Source organism: Podarcis cretensis, assembly GCF_951804945.1.
Source record: "Podarcis cretensis genome assembly, chromosome: 16".
NCBI lineage: Eukaryota > Metazoa > Chordata > Lepidosauria > Squamata > Lacertidae > Podarcis > Podarcis cretensis.
Genome location: NC_137186.1, coordinates 3,578,688 through 3,602,416, shown reverse-complemented (window position 1 = coordinate 3,602,416; position 23,729 = coordinate 3,578,688). Strand labels below are relative to the sequence as shown.

Here is a 23,729-nt window from a genome sequence, read left to right as displayed (position 1 = left end):
AAAAAGCGCAGCTGGCGACCGAAGTGTGTGCGTGGAATCGGCTCGCCCGCTTGTGCGCATGCGTCCTCGTGCGTGTGCGCGTCGGCGGCGCCTACGGAAGCCGGCGAGCCGGAAAGGAGGCGGAGGGAGCCGGCGGCGGCCGAGAGGGCGAAGGGGGCGTGGCCGGTCGCGTGACAGCGCTCGCGCTCTCCGAGGGGGGGGGGCGGGGGGCCCAAGAGCCGCGGCGGCGGCGTCTTGCTCGCGCCAAGATGGCGGACGAGGGGAGCGAGGGGCTGCCGCGCTCCGTCCTGCCGGGCCCGCTGAGGGGCGGCAGCTCCGGGGGAGGCGGCGGCGGCGGCGGCGGCTCGGGCTCCTTGTCGTCGTCGTCGTCGTCGGCAGCAGCAACGGCGCCGGCTCCCCCCTCCTCCTCCGTCGCCCCCGCCACCACCCCCTCGGCTCCCCCTCAGCCGCCGCCGCCGCCTCCCGCCCCCCCGGCGGGGCCCCGCGTGGTCCGCATCGTCAAGTCGGAGTCCGGCTACGGGTTCAACGTGCGCGGGCAAGTGAGCGAGGGCGGGCAGCTGCGCAGCATCAACGGGGAGCTCTACGCGCCGCTGCAGCACGTCAGCGCCGTCCTGGGCGGGGGGGCGGCCGAGCGCGCCGGGGTGCGCAAAGGGGACCGCATCCTCGAGGTGTGAGTACGGGGGGGCGGGGCGGGGCCGGGAGGGAGGGTCCCTCATCCACCACCCCCCAAAAAAAAACACACACGCACCTGCAGCTCCCCCCTTTCTCCACACGCGTGTGCGTGTGTACACACCAACACGTGTGCAGCGTGAGGCTGTACACCCCGGAGTTTTATTTGCGTGCGTGTATGCATCTGTATATACACCCATGCGTGCATATAATTCAGAGCATCCTCTCCTCCCTTTCTCCACACGTACACACCAACACGTGTGCAGCGTGAGGCTAGACACCTCGGAGTTTTATTTGTGTGCATGCGTGTGTGTGTGTGTATATATAAGTATGCATCTGTATATACACCCATGCATGCATATAATTCAGAGCATCCTCTCCCCCCTTTCTCCACACATACACAGAAACACGTGTGCAGCATGTGCACCCCGGAGTTTTATTTGAATGCCTGTGTGGATATGCATATGTATATACACCCATGCAAAGGGGACAGCATCCTCAAGGTGTGAGTATGGGGGGCGGGCCCCCCAAAACACACACCTGCAGCTCCCCTCTTTCTCCACATGTGTGTGTGTGTGTGTGTACACACCAACACGTGTGCAGCGTGAGGCTGTACACCCCAGAGTTTTATTTGTGTGTGTATATATATATATATAGGTAGATAGATATACAGTATGCATATGTATATACACCCATGCATGCATATAATTCAGAGCATCCTCTCCCCCCTTTCTGCACACACGTGTGCAGCGTGAGGTTGTATATCCCGGAATTTTATTTGCATATGTGTGTATGGATAGATAGATAGATAGATAGATACACAGTATGCATATGTATATACACCCATGCATGCATTTAATTCACTTCTGTTCTTCAAACTCATCAAATGCCACAGCTGATGCCTCTGCTTAGGGGTCTAACTCCAGCTACCTGCAAATCCCAATTTTAGATCTCTTCCCTGTTTTTTCCCCTGTGGGTCTGTGGCTCCTGAGTTTATGCATAGGTTCAGTTGTGTTGACAAGACTTTGCCTTATCACTAGCACTGTCCTTTCGCAGTGCCCACACAAGCACACATGTGTAGAGCGAGTATATGTTTATGCCTGAGTTTATGTCTATATATTCATCTGTGTTTTGATGCTGAAGATGGTGCTGCTTCTTAGTATCACAGCCCCATTCAAGATTTGCACCACAGGTGAGGGGATGCGTTTTTGTAACCTGCCACCATTATTTATTGTTTGTTGATTTCACCAAATTTATATACTGCTTGGTTGTAATAAAATCTCCAAGTGGCTTATAGTTATGTAGTCATGTTCTTCATATATCTATATATGCATCTGTGTGCATGTACTCCCAGAGCATATACAGTGGCGTAGCGTGGGGGGTGCAGGGGGGGCCGGCCGCACCGGGCGCAACATCTGGGGGTTAGGGTTAGGGGGCGCAAATCCACGGGTTAGGGGGCGCAAATTACTTGCCTTGCCCCGGGTGCTGACAACCCACGCTACGCCACTGAGCATATATATATAATACATTTTACTTTATATATATATGTATGTTAGGGGTGTGTGCACTATGGCCCCCCCTCACACACAGTTGCATTTTGCTCAGTTATACGCAGAGTAGGCCCATTGAAATCATATGGACTCAAATTAGCCAAGTGCATTGATGTTAGTAGGTTTGCACTGAGGATGACTTAGCCAGATACAGCCCATATATAGATATGCAGAAAGAGTCTTGTGAAGCATTGAAGGCCAATAAATTTATTAAGACATAAGTCTTAATGGATTTACGAGGGGCATCTGATGAAGTGGACGGAAACTTAGCAAAGCTTATATGTCCCAATAAGCCAGCTTTCAAATTCCACAATACTTTTTATTTATTTATTTTTTTATTAAAAAAAGCTTATTCTATAGGAATCCAGCACAGCTAACCCTCTGGGAAACATACCTAGTTTCAGAGTAAATAATAGATCATACTACATTTGTTTTTTCACTACAGCTGAGATTTGTTGGGCAGGCAGTGGATTGTTCCCACCACATCATATGCACACTGTTTTTATAACCCATTTCAAATTATGTAATCATATTCTCTCTTTTTCTGTTTTAAAAAATTACATTCTTGCAGTACACCATATAGCTCACACTCCTTCTTTATATTTAAGATTTCCTTTAAAGGTGAGGGGATATGTGGAGCTCCCCATCCTCTTGGGGGGCAACCCATCTGCAATTATATAGAAATGTTCCTCACATATTGGAGGATACCATATCGTGCTGCTACTTGCAAACTGGCCTGTTCAAGGTTTTCACTATAGTTGAGGGGGTACTTGGGGGAAAGGACACCCACTCAGAAGTTTTATTGCATTATTCCCTCTTTAGAAATGAAAAAAGTTTGATAGAGTATTCTCAGATTATATCAGGCTGAGCAAAGGAATGTTTAGGTTGTGGGGAAAGAGTTCTCTACTTATGGTTTATGTAGCAATATTCTCCCTGTTAAAGGCAATGTGTAAGGGTTTTTCAGGTTACATCATTGCTGCTTTAAACTTTCTTCTACAGGAGCATTTTGCTTTGGTATAAACCACCCACAATTCTTATAGCAAAATTCTAAAGTTGCTTTATTACCTCCCCAGAGGACAGCATACAGCCCTCTCCCTTGTATATCTAGGATTTCCCTATAACTGCAAGGAGAGTTATGGGGAGCCCCCCTCCCCATTCCTCCACCAACAGTTAATAATGTGATATCTTGCATCAGAGATAATGCTACTCTTTAGAATGGTTGGTTCAAGACTGGCTACAGCTGTAGGGGATGGTTATTATTAAGATACAGTATTATTATTTTTCTTAATTGTTTTCCATGGCCTATTCAAGGCTTTGTTTTAGCTTCAGGCTTTTAGTCATTTCCAGGTTCCTCTTTCCCTGCATGTTAATGAAAGAAAAGTGAGTGTAATGTTATAAAATGTAGGGAGTTGGTTTTTTTAAACCCCACCTTTCTTCCATCATGGAACCCAAGGCAGTGGGGTGCATGGGGTTCCCAGGGAGTCTTCTGTTAATACACTGCTCCAACCCAGGCCTGGTTAGTGGTAGCCCCCTGTGCCTTCAGACCATACCCTATGTGGGATCCTCCACTTGGAGACACCTTACTCGCTCACCTGTTCTCATAAGCACCTCTCTTTTCTCTGTTAGACAGGTAAAAAGATTTGAAAGTCCGCAGGCAGGGCTGGAATATATGCCTGTGTCTGGCCTTCCTTCCCCAAAGGGATGATTGAGGGGGTATTGAATACAGATGAAAACTGGGAGTCCCTTATTATTTCCCCCCAGTTATAAGTTGGAGAAGCTTGATTTTGATTTATTTATTTTTTAACCACCCTGTGTAACTGACTTTAGTTTCTGCTGAACGTATTTTTTTTTGTTCTGCTGTGGCTGATTCCCCTCCTCCTCTCCTAGAAGATGGTTTTGTTGCTACTGGGACTTTATGAAGCGTAAGCTGCCTTTCAGAATTTCACATTAATAAGATAATAGTTGGGGGGGTACAAGATTTTTGGGGGCCATGTCTTCTCTTAGAGGCAATGCCCCCCCTAAGTATCATGGGCAATCTCTGCCTTCTTGAATATACTAGTATTGGTAGCTATTTTCATTAAGTAGGGTTGCTTTTTTAAAAATGAAAATAACCAATCTACTCTACTGACGTGGGCTGCCATACGTTCGGATTTTCCCAGACATTTCAGCGATTTCTGCCCGGACACTGCTTAAGGGGGCTGAATACCAGACATACGGCAACCCTACATTAAAAAGCTCCTAGTTCAGTCTATTCCTTCCCAAGCTCTCCCCTCAAACATCATCTCCATGAAGGTGGAATAGAGAGGAGGACTTGTGTCCAGGTTATCCATGAAACTGTTGCATTGAAATGGTCCTGCTTAATAAAGCCTGATATTCCCTGACAAAAGTAGCAGAAAATGTTTCTCAGTATTCTTTGGATTGGAGACAGTTCTCCCAACCTGGTGGTTTTTTTGGGGGTTGCAGCCAACCAAGTTCTACTTAGAGAAGACTATTTGAAATTAGTGGACTTACGTTAGTTGTGTGGATTTCAATGAGAGTCTGTTCATGAGTAGGAGTAGCACCTCTTGCAACACTTGGGAGCGGATTTTTTGGGTGTGGGTGCAATAATTAGAAACAAGATTGAAGCACTTCTGTTGCTCTCTGATCAGTGTCTTGTTAGGACTGGTGTACAAGTCAGCTGGTCTTTTTCTGTTTCTTCCCCTGTTCAGAGCAAACCAGTTCCTAAGAACGTCTGTTTCATTTAAACGTTTTTTGTTGAACACCGACAAAGAGTGTCTATTTACTAGGAGAAAATGAAGAGTTTTGTAGCAGTTGGAAGGATGCTTTGGACGTGCTGACTTTGGATTCCCTTACTGGCTCCGTGAATTAAAATGTTTAGGCCATGGGATGGCTAAAAAAATTGCCTACAGGGCCAGCTTCACTGCAAGACCAGTTACCCTCCCTACTAGTGGGTGCTTTGAGTTTTCTGTGCTGAGTGAGTTTGGGAGATGTCAGCAGAAGGGGAAAAAACGTGTCCTCATTTTAGTCTTGTTAGTTGGGCAATGTTCCCATGAGCTGGAGAAAAAGTCACTGGTTTTTCCATTGCATGAATGAAACCCAGCATGGACAACTTTCTTAGTCAACCCTGGGTGGGGATTTTCGTTTTGCATGCTGCTGGCTTGGCGGACAATTTGTTCCGGTGCTTGGCAGTGGCATAAGGTTGCAGTGCCTGCGTGGAATAGGGTCACTTCCATTTAAGAAGGAGAAGAGGTGGTTTGTGCTGTAAAATGAGGAATTAGGTCAATGCAAGGTTGCCACTAACGTGGCCTAGAACAGCAATCTAGCAACTTCTGGGATGGGGTTGTGGGGAAACGAAAAATGATATTGGACCCTTCATATCTTCCGGGATTCTGCACCTGACCAAACACATTTGGCATTTAAACTTCCGTGGACGCACAAATGGGGTCTTATTAAACTCACCATGGGGATCAAAACAGGACTCTTTCTTATGCATTGGAAGTGTCAAATATACTCCCTATTTTGGTCATACTGGTGGTTTACAGACATTACTGAATCTTTCCGGGTAGAAAACTTTTTTTTTTAACTTGTCATCCTTCTCTGAGGAACACCTCAGAAGGACTTTGTTGCTGTCTCTCTGAATATTTGCACATGCAACCGAGCATGTATGGCTTTAAAACATTTTGCTTGTTCTGTGGTTTATTCTGTGTAGCATTAATCCGTGTAGCATTAAAGATTGTGAACCCCTTGGCACAATGAGAGGTTGGTCTTTTGCAGGACACCACCTGTTTGATACTCTTTAGGTTCTTGTGAATAAGCTCAGCAAGGGGTGTGACTCCATTTTCTAGGCATGTGCAATCTCTTCCCATCCCCATGGAGAAATTCTGTGAGTCCTATTTCATGTTGCAAGTCAACCCTGCCCTTAATTTTGCCCAATCCCTCTCCTCGGTCTGTAATAGGAACATGCTACTGGTTCCCTACCTTAACAGTGTTGCTGGGTTAGGGCAGTGGCCCATCTAGTCTGACATTCTGTTCTCACAGTGGCCAACCAGATGCCTTTGGAAGGCCTGCAAATAGGACCTGAGTCCAACAGCACACTGGCCACCAGTGATTCTCAGCAAAGTGGTATTCAGAGGCGTGCTGCCTCTGAGTCTAAACTGAATCATGCCATATAAATGCTTTTAACAATGATCATTTAAGCTAGCCCTGGGAAAGATAAGACTCTGTTTACTGGTACTGAAAGGTGAATATGAGCCTTTTTGTGTATTTTAAAGTTGTACTTAAAATATCTAAAGCCTTCCCAGGAAATGTAGCCCTGATTTCTTATTATACAAGTGAAACAGCACAGAGTTGAAGCTGGCATACTTTTACACTGGATGTAATTTCGCCTCTCCTGGTATGCTCCACGGAGGACCGTGAGGTCCACAAATGACAACATTTTGGAGGTCCCAAGTCATAAGGTGCTTAGGTTGGTCTTAACTAGGGCCAGGGCCTTTTCAGTAATGGCCCCGACTTGGTGGAATTCTCTGTCACAAGAGATTAGGGCCCTGCGGGACTTGACATCTTTCCGCAGGGCCTGCAAGACAAAGCTGTTCCGCCTCGCCTTTGGTTTGGACTCACTCTGACCCTTATGTTTCCCTCCCCTTTATGGTTTTGACTTTTAAAATGAGGCTGCATTTTACACTGCATTTTAAGTTGTATTTTAAAATTGTTCTTTTTCTTTTTTCTTATTATGTTTTTACTGAAATTTTATTGGTGTTACCCACCCTGAGCCCGGCTCTGGCCAGGGAGGGTGGGGTATAAATAAAATTTATTATTATTCTTCAAATCACTGAGGTAGTGGTGCTCAGAGGGAGAATGGCTCCCCCTCTCACACCTTGCATGCTATGTTTAGAGGGCTGTGGGTAATGTGGCATGATCCTGACTTTGGAGGATGACGCTTGTGAGCTGTACCCAATGCTAGTCCTACTGGTGGTAGACCCAATGAAAATGATGATCTTGGGCCCATGAATTACAGTGGATCTCCTCTAGAACTTAGTTGGAGACAAACCCTATGGATTTCACGAAGGGCCTCCAGCCTTTCCTGCCCACCTCCCATCATTCTGAATACTATTTAGGTCCAAATCCTTCAGGTATTATGGTCATGAGCTGGCCCTATTCTTTAAGATTGGGTGTGGGAGTGAGTCAAGCCCTTATTTCACGACAGGAAGTGATGTAGGGCTCAGTGTGCAGGGCCAACCCACCCGTGAGGCAAGATGGGATGACCGCCTCAGGCAGCAGGGTCCATCTGGCCTCCAGGGAATGCATCTCTTGCAGCTGTTGCAGCAGAGGTGGCTGGTGCATGTTCCTTAGAAGCTGGATCTGCTGCTTCCTCTGCAGCCCTCCCAGTGCCCCCTCCAAAATGGCCGCTTGGCAAACAGGCACTGCTGCTGGTCTCCTCCCACCCCTAGGGAGGAAATGGCAAGGGCTGCCCTCCGGGGCTCTGCTCGGCGTGATTCAGGACCCTCTCCTCCCTTGTTCTCGATGTATGGTAGATCTTGATACCGTGCTTGTTCCTTGTAGAGATCTTCACCGATCTCTTCTTCCTCAGCAGGTGGGGGACAGGATGGAACGAGATGCCCCTTTGTGGTTTGCCTCAGGTGCCAAACTGTCTTGGACCAAATTATGTGTTGTATCCAGCTAGGTTATCCTCTACGGATATCAGGGGGCCCAAGTTAGCCACGTCCTTTAATCTCAGTGGGTCCACACTGTGCTTGGCTAACCCTAGGAGTCAGAGTCCAGGAAACTTAAATAAACACAAGAGTTTTAAAGATTGTTCCTGTCTCTGCCTCACAAATTCCTACCCAGTTGGGGAAGTCAGATGCTTGTCTGCCCTGTTTACAGGCTTGCTAAAGATATCTGCCTGGCCACATCTGCAAGCAAGTAGGCAGGGCTAAGAGAGATCTTTGGCCTTGTCTACCAATGCATTTCTTGATATACACATTTTTAAAAATCAAAGTTTTAAATTTCCTGGCCTGGGAAATTTGCAGCAACAAATGTCATCTAATCCAGTGGCTTTCAACAAACAGTTTAGAGAATGAGTTGTTCTTTTTAGTAGTGTCTGGTGGAAGGTCCTGGATATTTCGGATGCGCTTGAGAACAAGATAGTTTTTGTTTAGCAGCTTGGGATATGTCAGGATTAGGCAACCAATGTACAGACCAACAGGTGTTTCTTGGAGGAAACAATAACAGACTTTCATGTTGACTAGTATTCATCGAAGAGGCACTGTTCAGTGATCAAGACCTATATATTTTAGATCAGAGGTGGAAAATCTTCGGCCCCCATTCCAAATGTGGCCCTCAATGCCTCTCTGTCTGGTCCTCTGGACTTCCTCCAGGTCATGAATCTCCCTGGCTTAGCACCTTCCTCAAGTGCTTTTGCCTAGCTGGAATGCGTCCTTCAAAAGCTTGCCTGGATGAAAGACAGAAGTGTGTGGGAACTTCTGCTTTTCCATGGCTGGAATGCACCTTGCTGCACAAAGGTTAGAGTCACCTTGGTTCCCTGTCTGGGGGAAAAGGTGAGAAATGAATGAATGAATAATACAATAGGTTGCTTATGAGGTAATGTGACCCTGAGGCTGGAAAAAAGTTATTTGCTTTAGAGGAAAAACCCTGAAATCATGATTCTCAATCAGTATCCATAATCGTAGGAATGATTTCTTTTTTTACAACAAGCGTTATAATTTCAGCACCACTGATGGTGTTTTGCCACGTCAACAGGTGTCATTGTGCTATTAATTTCTGAGTTGCAGAAGTTAACAAAAGTTCACGCTACGTGACATAAAATCTACTGAGGACACTTTTATTGCGTTCCTTTGCCCCAGTTTCATTCTGGTTATTGTGACCGTTCTGCTAGGTTCTGTGCCTCATTCCCAAGAGCCATGTGCCCCACTTCTAAGAAACCAGACTGAGGAGTTTGCTTTCCCAGAAGTCTTGTTTCCAGCTGCTAAATAGTCTGCTGCTCTTCTGTGTCTTCTAAGCTGAAGGTGGGATGGTGCTTTGCAGTGGGCCAGGAGGAAACAAGTCGTTTCCCCTGGTAGGGTGGCGACACATAGGGATGCAGTTAGGCAAGGTAAAGGTAAAGGGACCCCTGACCATTAGGTCCAGTCGTGGCCGACTCTGGGGTTGCAGCGCTCATCTCGCTTTATTGGCCGAGGGAACCGGTGTACAGCTTCCGGGTTATGTAGCCAGCATGACTAAGCCGCTTCTGGTGAACCAGAGCAGCGCATGGAAACGCCATTTACCTTCCCGCTGGAGCGGTACCTATTTATCTACTTGCACTTTGACATGCTTTCAAACTGCTAGGTTGGCAGGAGCAGGGACCGAGCAACGGGAGCTCACCCCGTCGCAGGGATTTGAACCGCCGACCTTCTGATTGGCAAGTCCTAGGCTCTGTGGTTTAACCCACAGCACCACCCGCGTCCCTACAGTTAGGCAAAGTGGTGAATAATTGTTAGCTGACATCGTAATCCTCATCCCCAAAATTCATAACTTGCAAAAGTGCCTAAAGTATTCTGGGCACTGGACAGGAAGAAGACATACTGGTCCCTTCATACAGCAGAGAGAAAGTGCTGACTTAACCCAAGGCAGACCCTTGGTCCATCTAGCTTAATTTTGTCTACACTGACTGGCAGCAGTTCTCTAGTGTTTCAGAGAGATTCCGCCCCACCCTACACGGAGATGCCGGGGATCAAATCTGGGTGCCACCTCTTTGTGCATTTGCAGTCTAAAAAAATAAAATTTAGAGAGAAGAGGGGATTTGGAGGGGACCTTTGCACTAGAGGGGGCAGAGTGTTTCTTTTAAAGTAGAACCTTTGCAATAATTAACCCGTGGGGAGGAAAAGGAATTGCCTCAGAAGGAAAAACAAAAGTTTTGAGTCACTTTGTAAAGCAGAGCAAAGGAGGTGAAGAGAGGGAAGGAGGCCAGGACAGGTGTGGGAGGAGCCTTGGCTGAACTACAACTCCCATCATCCCTGCTTGGTAGGGCCAATTGATGTTGTAGTCCAGTAACAGTGGGGCGGAGACAAAGGCAGAGCAAAGTCCCCAGAGTTCACATTCTACATGCAGAAAGTCCCCTGGCATCTCCAGGTTGGTGAAAGCCTTTGCCCTTGGACATTGGAGTAGATTACACATGCCAGGCCAGCCTTCCCCAGTAGTTGACTGGGGGCTGTTGGGAGTCATAGTCCAAAACATCTGGAGGGCACCAGGTTGGGGAACACAGGGCTAGGGGACCAGTGGCCTGCCTGATAAGACAGCTTCCCACACCCATAAGCTTCCAGACAAGGAGCCTTCCTGGCCCCCCCTCCAGAGATGATTGAACTGCCCTGGCAGCCAGAATATTGAACCCTCCTGCTTGAAAGCCCCTTTGCTTCCCATCCCGTCCTTGATGCACACAGCGAATCATGAGGTCACCCGCTTGCCTGTGCAACAGAACAAAAGCTAAACTCTTTATCATGCAGTACAAAGATACCCGTCCTTTAAAGGCTGGTTTTTAATTTTGCCGGAGCTGCTGCCGGGAGCATACAAAGTGGAGGGTCTCTGTTCATTCGGAGTCGCTTCTGATAACAGAACTTGCCCTTCTATGCACTTTGGAGGGATCTAGTTAGGTTCCCCCACCAGATAGAATGACGATATTCCCTTGCAGTCCTGCTCGGTGGCTCTGCCAATACTGGAGTGACATTGGAAGCAGCAGCAGCCCCCCTGCTCCCACGCCCATGCCAGTAAATGTGACTTGGCTCATAAATCCTGGCCGCTCTCCTCCTTCCCCTTCTTGGTCTCACTTTCTTTTTTTACTGTTCCGCTATCAGCCGAAAGCCCTTGAGGGAGGATCATAAACCATTCCTGCGTTCTGGGCATCACCTCCTTGTAGAGTGGATAGGTTACTTAATAGGAGGGTGTCAGGCACCTTGAAAAAGTTATTGCCTGGGCAAAGCTACTTGAGGCAAGAAGACGCTTTCCTTTTCCTCCACCACCAGTGCCCAAGATCTGGGAAACCTGGATCCCCGCCCCAGCAGAGGTCCCTTACTGTCCTATGTAGGATTTGTGACAGTGATTGCATCTTTAAGGCCACACCGCCCTGATTTGAGGAGGAGGAGGAGAAGAAGGTTGAATAGTGCAGCTGCTCAGGCCCATATGAATAATAGTAGTAGTAGTAGTAATAATAATAATAATAATACTACAGTGGTACCTCGGGTTAAGTACTTAATTCGTTCCAGAGGTCTGTACTTAACCTGAAACTGTTCTTAACTTGAAGCACAACTTTAGCTGATGGGGCCTCCTGCTGCCGCCGTGCCGCCGGAGCACGATTTCTTATCCTGAAGCAAAGTTCTTAACCTGAAGCACTATTTCTGGGTTAGCGGAGTCTGTAACCTGAAGTGTCTTTAACCTGAAGCGTATGTAACCCTAGGTACCACTGTAATAATAATAATAATAATAATAATAATAATAATAATAATAATAATAAAAAAAATTATTATTTATACCCCATCCATCTGGCTAGGTCTGCCCAGCCACCCTGGGCGGCTTCCAACAAAGTATTAAAATACAGTGGTCTGTTAAACATTAAAAGCTTCCCTAAACAGGGCTGCCTTCAGATGTCTTCTGAAGGTTCCCTGGGCATGGTTTTAGGATTGGGCGGAGAGGATTGGACAAAGTCGCAAGGGAGAAGGCTGTCAGTGGCTGCTAGCCACAGAGGCTGTTCTCTGCCTCCACGGTCAGAGGCAGCAACGCTCCTGAACATCTGAACGCTTTGCAATATCTGCCTGATGCATTCAGCTGGACAGGAAGTGAGCGTTACTTGCAAGTAAAGCCTGCTGAGGATGGCAGCCTTTAGTTACCTGCTTTCTCCACGGTCTCAGTGAGCCGAGGGGAATGCAAAGCTTGGCAAAGGCATAGAATCGGTCTCTGAAAGCAAGGCGGTGTCCCATCTACGTTGGGATATTTTCACAGTGCTCGAGCTTGGGAGAGGGTGCCAGGAAATGGCTCGGTGAAGGGATCGGCAGAGTGAGCAAGGCCAAAATATTTCTGTCTTGTGGGTTGTCTTAGCACTAAAAAAAAACAAAAAACCCCAGCTGCGGGATTCTGCATTAGGGTGTTTTGTGGGTGCTTCTGTACTTGCTCAGGAAGCGGAGTAAAAGGTAAAGGGACCCCTGACCATTAGGTCCAGTCGCGGATGACTCTGGGGTTGCGGTGCTCATCTCGCTTTATGGGCCGAGGGAGCCGGCGTACAGCTTCTGGGTCATGCAGCCAGCAGGACTAAGCCACTTCTGGCGAACCAGAGCAGCGCACGGAAACGCCGTTTACCTTCCCGCCGGAGCAGTACCTATTTATCTACTTGCACTGGCGTGCTTTCGAACTGCTAGGTTGGCAGGAGCTGGGACTGAACATCGGGAGCTCACCCCATTGCAGGGATTTGAACTGCTGACCTTCTGATCGGCAAGCCCAAGTAGCTCAGTGGTTTAAACCACAGCGCCATCCGTGTTCCTGTGAAGGGTGGTAGCCCTCCCTTATTGTTAATTCCCTGCATCTGGTAGTCAGTGATAGACTGTCCCTAAACCCAGAGGCTCTATAAAGTCATCACCTTTTTAGCTCTGCTGTTTAAATTTGTGGCCTTAGATAAATTTCACAGCTTAATTAACGGGTTTTAAGAATTACCCTTCCTTTTGTGGACTTACTGCCATTCAGCTTCTTTGGGTGATCCACAGCTCTCGTATTCAGTGGGGGAAAGACTGCTTCCTTATACTGTTTAATAATGATACGAACCTCTTTCCTACCTATCTAGCCGTTAGACGCTTTTATAAGAAAAAGAAAGAAAAGGCCCCCAATGTTAGCCTTTCCCCAGTGGAGAAACGGCTCTGTCCTTTGATAATTTTTGTTACCCTTTTCTGCACCTCTTCTAGCTCTACTGTATCCTCTTTGGGATGAGGGGGGCGGAGTTCTGGCCAATCACGAAATGCCTTGGGTAGGGCTAGTTAGTCAAAGTGTTCTTTCCTGGCCTCCTACACCCCATCTGTGAAATGGGCATAATAGAGTCTGCCCTAAACGATTTGAGCCACAAGTATACGAAAGAGTGCCTCCTTCCGTACAGACTAGCCTGGGGGTTATGATCGGTGAAAAAGACCCTCCTGGTGGTTCTGTTGCCCTCAGACATTTGAGGGGTGGGAGTGGCTCTTGAGAGGGCCTCCTCGGTGGTGGCCCCAAGAATGCAGAACTCACCGCCCATAAAGATATGCCTGGCAGCATCTCTCTATAGTTTCTGGTGGTTGATGCTTTCAAGTGCTTCAAAGCACTGGCTGTTTAAAATTAATATTTCAATACAAACCATCATATTAATGTTTTTAACACTCTTAAAACAGTTTCACAACTATGTTCTTTTGTTCTCATTTAATTTCCGAAACCACCTTCAGCATGACCCCATAACGTTTGCAGTGTGGTTTAGTGGCTGAAGCTCTTCCCAAAAGAGCAAAGACTGTGTTCCTTTGTTGCAGACTTCCTAATTGAAACAAAACAAATTACGCGAAAGCATGCGAGAGGAAAGCAGTGCGGGCAAATCCCTGGCGGGGCTCTTGCTCCACTACTTGGACTGCTTCCAGGCTGTTGCCCCAAAGGAAATAGCTGGCAGGGCTTGGCCTGCGCTGGAAGGGGCCTCGCCAGCACCAGGCGTCTTTAGGAGGCTTGTTAAATTGAAATTCCCCCGTGCTGAGAATTCTGGATCTGCTGGAGCCGAAGCAAATGTGCTTGTGTGAGATCCGGCTGGCGTGCAGTTTCTTTGGGAGCACATTTTTGCTGTGCCTCAGTTTGCCCAGACAAGGCGCTGCATTGGGCGGCTGTGTGGGGAAGAGGAGATGTCTGGAGGGAACCAGCTTTTCAGAGCATAGCTGCAGCTCTTAGCTCATTTGCCTTCCCGACCAGTGGTGGCTGGTGCCCACTGGGAGAGTTGGGTTTTGTCCCCCATCCTCCTGCTGCATTCAAGAATATTGATGCTAAGGAGGAGACTTGCATGCCAGCCGGGTAAGCAAGAAGGCAGGCCGGTGGGCTTGGAGGAGGCTGGTGTGGCAGTGCCCCATTGGTGTCATAGACCAGCCTCCCCTGCTTCCCACAACCTTGAGAAGTACACCAGTGCACTTGAAAGAATTTATACCAGTGGCAAAAGATCTGTGCTGGCTGTCTATTAGTTACTGAACCAAGGTCAGTGCCTTGCTGCTGCCATTCCTCCGCCTCCTCCTTTTATTTATTTATTTTTATACATCCCACCTTCCCCCCGAGAACCAGGAATCAAGGCTGCTCACAGAAATGAAAACTTGATAAAAGACACTTTCTGCCTAAAATGCAGATGGGGGAAAAAAAGGTACCACCTGCACAACTTGGCAGTGATGAAAGCTATGCCCATTGAAGGGAGCCTTTTTGTACATCGTGGCAGAGCCCGCCCACTGTTTCCGTTCCTCAGCTCAGTCTCAGGGTGGGTCATGAACCAGTGACCCGAAGGATGTTCGGCTGCCCAAAGGCCAGCCACCTTTCACCAAGGGGCGGGGAAATTGGCAGAGAGAAAAGAGAAGCGAGGGGCCCTTGGCTCCATAGGCCAAAGCAAATCGAGCGGCAGCCCCCGGTCCGGCACTGGGCCTGCCTGATAGCCAGTGTCTTGGCGGTCGGTCGGTGGCTAATGTTGCTGTGCTGCAACCGGGCAAGGGCGGGCGGGAAAACAGAGGCTGCCAAATTCTCATTATTTATACCAGGCCTGTCCAGTCCACCTGCCTTACCCTCCTCTCTGATTGCAAGAGTTGATCTTGTGCACCTATGCCTGGGGAGGGATAGATAGAGCACCCCCCCATCCCGACAGCATGTATAGTTTTAAACAGATGTCATATATTTAGATAGTTTTAGTTCTACCAGTGTTTAATTGTATTTTAACAATTGAAAATTTCTGTGTTTTTAGCAGTTCTTGTTTTTATCCGTAAGCTCCCTAGAGTCCTGCCAGGGGGAAAAAGGCGGGTTATAAATAAATATAATAACAATGATGATAATGTCCAAGCTCTGCCGATAGATAGATAGATAGATAGATAGATAGATAGATAAGAAATCCACAGATCTGCTTGGCTTGGCCTCAGTTTGGAATCGCTCTCCTTCTCCAAACAATCCTCCCTGGGGACAGGGCAGGTCTGCTGCAACAACAAGAGGTTCCTTGTGGGAAGGGCCAGATTTCAGGTCCCAGGGGCGAGAACCAGGAAACGTCCCTGAGATTCAGAGCGTGGCAACTCCCTGGTACTTGTTTTCCCTTTCTTCCATAAGAAGGAAGAGAACCGAAGCACAACAAAACCTGAACAATTAATTCATTCACTAAAAAAAGAGGCAGCGGTAGCACCAGCGGCCGCTGGCGATCTCTTCCCTCTGTGCTTCTCCGTTTTGCAGATCTGCAGCTCTTGGCTTTCGCTGCTGGTTGTTCCCAGCTGGGTTGCCATGGAGACCTGACTGGAAAAGGTCCTAGCCTTTCGGTCCCCTCTGGTGTGGCATGTGGAGATGCCATGGGAGGGTCGGGAGCCGAATTGGGGCCAGGGACCAGCAGCTTCATCCCCAGGGTCGAAGGTGCAGTTGTACCGTGTTCTTAAATAGCCATGCATGCACCCAATGACTCTTTCATTCTGCCAAGGTGAGCTCCAGGGAACTGGTCCTGTGTTCATCTCTCCCTGCCTGGCCCAAGTGCTGTCCTGTGGGGGGGGGTCTTCCCTGCCCCTGGGTCTGACCCTCATCGTGGCTGCAGCTGACGTAGCAAAGGCACTCTTGTGTAGTTAGTTCCTTCACTCTACAAAGTGTGACTTTGGTTGCTGCTCCCAGCTGACTGCTGCAGAGATTGGCTTTGCTCATGTTCGCCTCCACGTTTTAGCTGTGCATGTCAACGCAGGAACAAGGAGTTTAGCTGCAAAAAGGGAGAGAAAGGAGGGTACAGGTTGCATCTAGGGAACATCAGAAGCTGCCTGACACCAAGCTGAAGCATTGGCACTTCCAGCTCAATATTGTCTTCGCTTCCTAGCAGAGGCACCCTTCTTTGGAGGTCTTTAAGCAGAGGCTTGACAACCATATGTCAGGAGTGCTCTGATGGTGTTTCCTGCTTGGCAGGGGGTTGGACTCGATGGCCCTTGTGGTCTCTTCCAACTCTAGGATTCTATTCTATAATTCTATGATTCTTTTCAGACGGGCCGCATTCCCAGCAGTGTCCCATTGACGACCCTGATGGACCCATTGGCTCCCCTGCAGTCACCCACCATGCCTAGAGCAGCTTTGCTTCAGTACGGTTCCAAAAGCCCCATGTACCTTCAGACTGCAGCATAAAGGTTAAACTGTCTGCTTAGATAAATGGCAGCAAAACAAGGTAGAGCAATTTTTAAAAAACCTGACTACAGGTGGGAGTTGGAATCCTGCAACATCGGAAGGGCCACGGCGTCCTGAGTCCAGGCTCCCCACTGCTGGCTAATTCAGCCTCCCTTAGAAGGGAATTGCGTCATCCTGGTGCTGTCACTGAGAGAGACCTGTCTCCCACACATTCTCCCCTGTCTCTCCTGGAGCATGGTCTCCAGTCATGAGCTGAACTCACATTCTGCAATGGTTTTAGGTTTCCAAGTGCTCTTTAGGAGCAACCCTTGCTGAGTGTTGTTATAGTAGCCTAACGTGGCCATAACCTGGGGGATGAGCGACAGCGAAGTCATTTCAGTGGCAATTTGTTCAGATTGTAAGCTATTTTACTCTTTTGAAATGTACTTGCCCTGGCATGGCCCTTGAAGTAAAACACAAATTTGGATCTCTAGTTCATGGGCAGGCAGTTTCCTTGTGATGGATGAGGCCTGGGATTGGCTCACACCTTGATGTTTATTTTATTTCAGCAGCAGATAATGTCCATTTAGCCGGGATGTTGCTGGCGTGGGAGCCAGGACACCCACCACTCTTTAAACTGTTGAATAAACTATTTTAGATGCCTTTAGCCCACAATCTTGCCAACCGAATAAACACAGCTAAATTTAGTTCTGTAGCGGGAAAAGAAAGCCAGTGCTCCTCCTTGGAGGTCTGTGAGGGAACTGTGGTCAGGGTGTGCGCCCAATGTGCTGGCAGACATGAGCCTTTTGAAAACAGACTCGCTTGTTGTGGTCAGTTTTCTCGGGCCTGTGTGGTCAAGACCAGATTTGACAGCCTCCTCCCCACTGCATCCTGCAGCTGTGACTTTAAAGGTGAAGATTCCTGCATTAATCCTACTACTACTACTGTACTAAGGGACGCGGGTGGCACTGTGGGTTAAACCTCAAAGCCTAGGGCTTGCCGATCAGAAGGTCGGCAGTTCGAATCCCTGTGACGGGGTGAGCTCCCGTTGCTCGGTCCCTGCTCCTGCCAACCTAGCAGTTTGAAAGCACGTCAAAGTGCAAGTAGATAAATAGGTACCGCTCTGGCAGGAAGGTAAACGGCGTTTCTGTGCGCTGCTCTGATTCACCAGAAGCGGCTTAGTCCTGCTGGCCACATGACCCGGAAGCTGCACGCTGGCTCCCATCATTTAATCCCCACAACAACCCTGAAAGGGAGCTTAGATGGAGAGGCAGTGACTGGCCAAAGGTCACTCCCAGTAGGCTTCATGTTCAAGTGGAGATTCAAACCCTGGTCTCTCCGAGGGTCTAGTCTGACTCCCTTTTAACTGCCACACCGCATTTGCTCTCTGGCAATGGTTGTCTCTTTTCCTTGGAAGTCTCCCCCTCCCACACCTCCTGTTCTTCATTTGGCCTTGCATTGGTGAATCGGATTCTATTTAATATACAGAGCTGGGGAATGGCTCTCTTGCTATCCTGCAGACGACCCCCCCCCACTGGCGAGGGGCACATGGACGACCTGTCTGTTCTCTTGGTCACTCTGGAGGGAGACCAAGAGCCACAGATGTGCAGGGACTCAGTGCTTCTAATTAACAATTTTACGCACAGTCTAGTAGCTGCTGTAAGATACAGGCTTCTAATCTGCCTATTGCTTTGTTGTTGTTGTTGTTTTGAAGATAAATGTCTCAGGCTCCCCGTGGGTGATTTTTCCCTCAAGCCTAATGTTCTCTCTGAATTCAGGCTCGCCCAAGCTCCTCTGGACTTTTGAGGCATTGTTCTCTGCAAGTAAAAGTCCCCCGAGAAGGAAATTCCTCTCTATTGGGGGAAGTGTGTGTGTGTGTGTTGCGATTTCAAGAGCCAGAAAGTTGCCTTCCCCGCACGGCTCTGTTTACAAAACATTTCCTTCCCAAGTTCCCAAATGATTTTGCCCGCGTGCGCCTTAAACGGGATGTGACAGGCTCCTGTCGAGTTTGTAAATGGCATTGAACAGGGCGGCAGGGGGCAAGTTCTGCAGCCTTAGTAACTAGTCTGAGCTGCAAGGTGTCTGCTGAAGAATTGCTGCCCCTTCAGCTCCCATCATTGTGTGTGTGTGTGTGTGTGTGTGTGTGTGTGTAAGAGAGAGAGAGAAGTCAGGTTGCTCTAAATGCACCTCCTCCCCATAGACATCACTTTCCAAATATTTCCACCAAATCGTCTTTACTGCATAGGTTTCTGGGCTAGTGGCTCAGTGGCTTAGAGAAGAAGTTAAGAATGAGAGCAAAGGACATCTAGCAGCCCTCAGCGGGAGGCTTATTTATAATATTTGTTAGTTGCATTTCTCACGGAGTTCCACAGATCAACTTGCATTGAAACCAGTTACGAACATCCAGCAACAGTCTGAAAACACAGCTAAACAGATAAGACAGATCAGGACGTACTCATCCCACCCCACTCAGAGAGGCCACAGTACCACCATTCAAATCAAGGGCCGAAAGCCGAGGCAAAGAGAAAAGTCTTTGCTTGGAGCCTCCAAAAGATGGTGCCAGGCGAGACTTCCTGGGGAGAGCACCCCACAAGTATAGAAAGGCCCGATCTCATGTTGCCACCCTCCTTTTATTTCCTAGTGGATGCTTGTAAAAAAGGAGTCTGCGCAGCTTGCAGCAGAGATCATCTTGAAATCCACACACCACCAAGGTTATTATTAAATGATGTTGGCAAGCAATAGCTAGGCACACTTCTTTTTTGTAATGAGATTTTTATTAAAGTTTTTCATAATACGATAAAATAGCTGCTACAAAAAATAGAAATAGAATAGGTAGAATACGGAGCCCTCTCTTAAAAGTAATTCTTATCCCTTACTACTCACAAAAGATAGTAGCTCATCCTAACTCTGGCCTGGGATTGTTCCTATCTCTTCCCAGCCTTTTACACGTCTTAAGAGGGGCCTGATACAGCAGACGTAAGGCAGCAGGGAAAGTCCTGAATTTTAACACCCCCTGTCCCTTTATTTTCCTCTGATTTTTAAATCCTAGAGCTGTTCTGTCGCTTCAGTTTCTGCACCCGTTTTTATTTGCCAATACTGACTCCAAAAGCGTTGGCGCCTGCCTCAAGCTTGTGGAACAACCGTCTCCCCCTTCTCCTCTGCCAGGAACGGCGTGAACGTCGAAGGGGCGACGCACAAGCAAGTGGTGGACCTGATCCGGGCGGGGGAGAAGGAGCTGATCCTGACGGTTCTTTCGGTGCCCCCCCACGAGGCCGACAACCTCGACCCGAGCGACGACTCTCTGGGCCAGTCGTTCTACGACTACACTGAGAAGCAGGCGGTGCCCATCTCCATCCCCACCTACAAGCATGTGGAACAGAATGGTGAGAAGTTTGTGGTGAGTACCAGCCCGGCTGGGGGGTCCCTCTTGGATGTCTTTCTGCTCCCCGACTGGTATAGAGTCTGGCTAGCAAATGTTTGGGCAAAAGAGAGTGTTGGCTTTCAGTGTTTGCCCGTATGCAACTCTCCTGTCTGTCTCCTCCTCTCTGGGAGAGGAACGGGATTCCTCTTGTTTTCTAATGTGAAGGAGGGAAAAAACAGCAGGAGTCCCCTTTTCTCCAAACTGCTTGTGCAAGTCTTTGGCAACTCCATGCCTCATCCCCGAGCTTTCCGGCAAGCAGAAAGAACTCAAAGACACCACACATGACCGTGATGTCATTTTTCAGCAGCCATGGATTTGCTCCCTAAGGATTCTGGGTGCTGTAGTTTTTTTAAGGGTGCTGTGACCTGTTAGGAGACGCACACCCTTTTCCCTAGGAGCTACAATTCCCAGAGTTCCCTGCGAAAGAGTGATTGTTTGTTAAACCACTACAGTGGTACCTTGGGTTACAAACACCTTGGGTTACAAATACTTCGGGTTACAAACTCCGCTAACCCGGAAGTAGTACCTCGGGTTAAGAATGTTGCCCCAGGGTGAGAACAGAAATCGTGTGGTGGTGGCAGCGGGAGGCCCCATTAGCTAAAGTGGTACCTCAGGCTAAGAACGGTGTCAGGTTAAGAACGGACCTCCAGAACGCATTAAGTTCGTAACCAGAGGTACCACTGTATAGGAATTGTGGCTATGGGAGGAGACTAGGGACCTCTTGACAACTCTCAACACTCCCAGACTCCCAGAATTGGCCTGGGTATGGCTCTTACTGCATCTTCCGATGTCCAAGTCTCCATTCAAGCAAGGCCACTGTTGCTCAGTGGTAGACTTTGCACATGGCGAGTCCCAGGTTCAGTCCCTCAAGGCATCTCCAGCTAGGGCTGCACAGGTCCCCTGCCTGAAATCCTGGAGACTCTCTTCCTGTTGGTGCAGGAACACCTTACTTCCTGACAGTAAGAGCTGTTTGACAGTGGAATTTGCTGCCAAGGAGTGTGGTGGAGTCTCCTTCTTTGGAGGTCTTTAAGCAGAGGCTTGACAACCATATGTCAGGAGTGCTCTGATGGTGTTTCCTGCTTGGCAGGGGGTTGGACTCCATGGCCCTTGTGGTCTCTTCCAACTCTAGGATTCTATGATTCTATGATTCTATGAACCCTAAGCAGGATGGATTGAGAGGCAGAGCATCCTTTTGGCAGGCAGGGGTTCCAGGTTCAGCCCACAGCACAGGAACACCAGAAGAAGCTTGATGGGTCTAATGCAGCGTCCTGCCCATGCAGCCAGGTGCCTCTGGGAAGCCCACAAGCAAGGCCAGAGGGCCAGCAGCAACTCTCCCTGCTTGGGATCCCCAGAGGCATTCTGCCTCCGACAGGGGAGGGTAGAACATAGTCATTTTGGCTAGTAGCCACAGGTAGCCTTATCCTTCATGACTTTTTCTAAGGGTAAGGCCGGGAAATGGCCAATAAACAGATGAATCCAAAACGATAAAATGGCTGTTTTGTTGTGGCTTGACAAAATGGCAACCGATTTCATCAGGATAAGAGCAGGCCGTGTGCGCACACTGGGCAAATGGTTTGCGAAAGGCATTCCACAACCCGTTTAGCTGCCATTGGCCTCACCTCTGAAGGAGAGGGCACCTGGAGCAAATTCTACTCTGACCCAACCTGGTGAAGGAAGCATGCTGATGCATGTTGCACCTCTGAGATTCCTCTTTTGGTGATGGAAAGAAAGTCAACCTCACTTTGGCCAGATCCACAGAAAACATATTTAAAGCTTCCCCTGAAGAAGCCTGGGAACTGTAGTTTAAGGGTGCTGGGGATTGTAGCTTTGTGCAGGGGTAAACTATGCTCTTAAAAAGCATCTTAAAAAGTAGAGACATCACCTTGCCAACAAAGGTCCGTATAGTAAAAGCCATGGTTTTCCCAGTAGTGATGTATGGAAGTGAGAGCTGGACCATAAAGAAGGCTGATCGCCGAAGAATGGATGCTTTTGAATTCTGGTGCTGGAGGAGACCCTTGAGAGTCCCATGGACTGCAAGAAGATCAAACCTATCCATTCTTAAGGAAATCATCCCTGAGTGCTCCCTGGAAGGACAGATCCTGAAGCTGAGGCTCCAATACTTTGGCCACCTCCTGAGAAGAGAAGACTCTCTGGAAAAGACCCTGATGTTGGGAAAGATGGAGGGCACAAGGAGAAGGGGACGACAGAGGACGAGATGGTGGGACAGTGTTCTCGAAGCTACAAACATGAGTCTGACCAAACTGCGGGAGGCAGTGGAAGACAGGAGTGCCTGGCGTGCTCTGGTCCATGGGGTCACGAAGAGTCGGACACGACTAAACAACGAAACAACAACAACAAAATATGCTCCCAGGATTCTTTGGGGGAAGTGATGTCCTTTCAGTGTGTGGCATGAAGGCGACCTAGGTGCAGCAAAACGTGTTATCTGCATGGCCACTCCAGGGGGACGTCTTTGCCATTGGACTCCCGTCTGTGAAGACCACCGGCTGTCCTTATCCTGCTATGCACTGAGTAAAGTAGCCAGGATAAGGTGATTCTGTTGCAGAGGACACTCTGTCCGACTGCTTCTTCTGCCCAGGAGGAACCAAGGACGTCCCATCCCCATTCCAGAGCTGCTCCACGCCGCCTCTTTCAAACGTTCTCCAAAACATAGCTCACCCCTCGTGGGTCTTTCGGTAGCCATTGAAAAGCGGTGTTATTCCTGGTCATGTGCCAGCCCTGCAGGAGTGGGGCGTGTGCCCATCTTCTGTGCCGGCCTGTTCCAAAGCAGCCTGCTGCCCACAAACTCCCAAAGGACCCAGTGAAGCCTTCAGATCCCATCTGGTCTTGTGGGGTTTGGGACCTTTTAGCCTGTGCCAGTTTGAAAGTGTGTGTGTGTGGCTATAAATTACTCATCACTAATTGGAATGAGACAGCTTATTTACGGGCTCTGAGTACAGTGGGGAAGTTTGCTCACTGAACGGGCAAGACGGATGTTGCATTGATTTCCACCCCCTTCCTCTCCCCCCCCCACTTGTGAAACAGGAACTATATTTCCAAGGAGAGGCAAAGTGCTTGTTTAGAAAGGATCATGTGCTAAATTGGAGTTGATGACTTAGGGGTCTCCACAAATTTGCTGACTTTTTTTTTTTTTTTTTGCAAAATCTCAAAAAATATATATGAGGTTTTTGAACTCTTTTTAAGGAAATCTAGATTTCCAACATTGGTTGCCATAAATCTGGATTTTTCCGGACATTTCAGCGGTTTCTGCCCGGGCACTCCTTCTGACTGCAATATTCCGGCTGTGTCTAGAAAATTCCGGACGTATGGCAACCCTACCATATAACGTACTGGAGGGAGATCTGATTTTCGGACAGAATTAGAGGTTTGTTTCCCCCCTGCCCTGGGCAGTGCATCTCTATAGATTATGCAGTTACTTACACTGTGTTATTCTCCTTAAGAAACAAATCAGAATTTTTGATAGTAAGAACTTCAAGGTTTTTTTGGCATAACTGGGCTAAGAGGAGGGAATAACGAGAACATGTGTGGGGTGTTTGAGAGCGTGGATAAGTAAAACCAGCTCAGCAGTAAAACACCTGCTTTGCAGGCAGAAGGTCCGAGTTTCCATCTCCTGGAGAGACTCTGCCAGCCAGTGTGGACAATATTGAGCTTGATGTGAGTCTAGATGTAAGGCAACTTCCTGCTTACAAAAAGTTGATTGATAAGAAAAATATTCACAAACTGGTGTTCAAACA

General features: G+C 48.3%; 1 protein-coding gene across 2 annotated transcripts in view; it reads left to right on the top strand.

The window, feature by feature from the left end:
- The first annotated feature begins 233 nt into the window (after positions 1 to 233).
- Positions 234 to 23,729, top strand: part of SNX27 (sorting nexin 27) — a 40,697-nt gene continuing 17,201 nt past the window's right edge. Inside the window, exons 1-2 of one of the 2 annotated variants that reach the window (XM_079958103.1) lie at positions 234 to 535; positions 19,722 to 19,953. In XM_079958103.1, the coding sequence (XP_079814229.1) occupies positions 249 to 535; positions 19,722 to 19,953 (519 nt within the window). In that variant the 5' untranslated portion in view covers positions 234 to 248. Of the gene's footprint in view, positions 671 to 19,721; positions 19,954 to 23,729 lie in introns of both variants that reach the window. The other variant, XM_079958102.1, reaches the window with a different exon arrangement.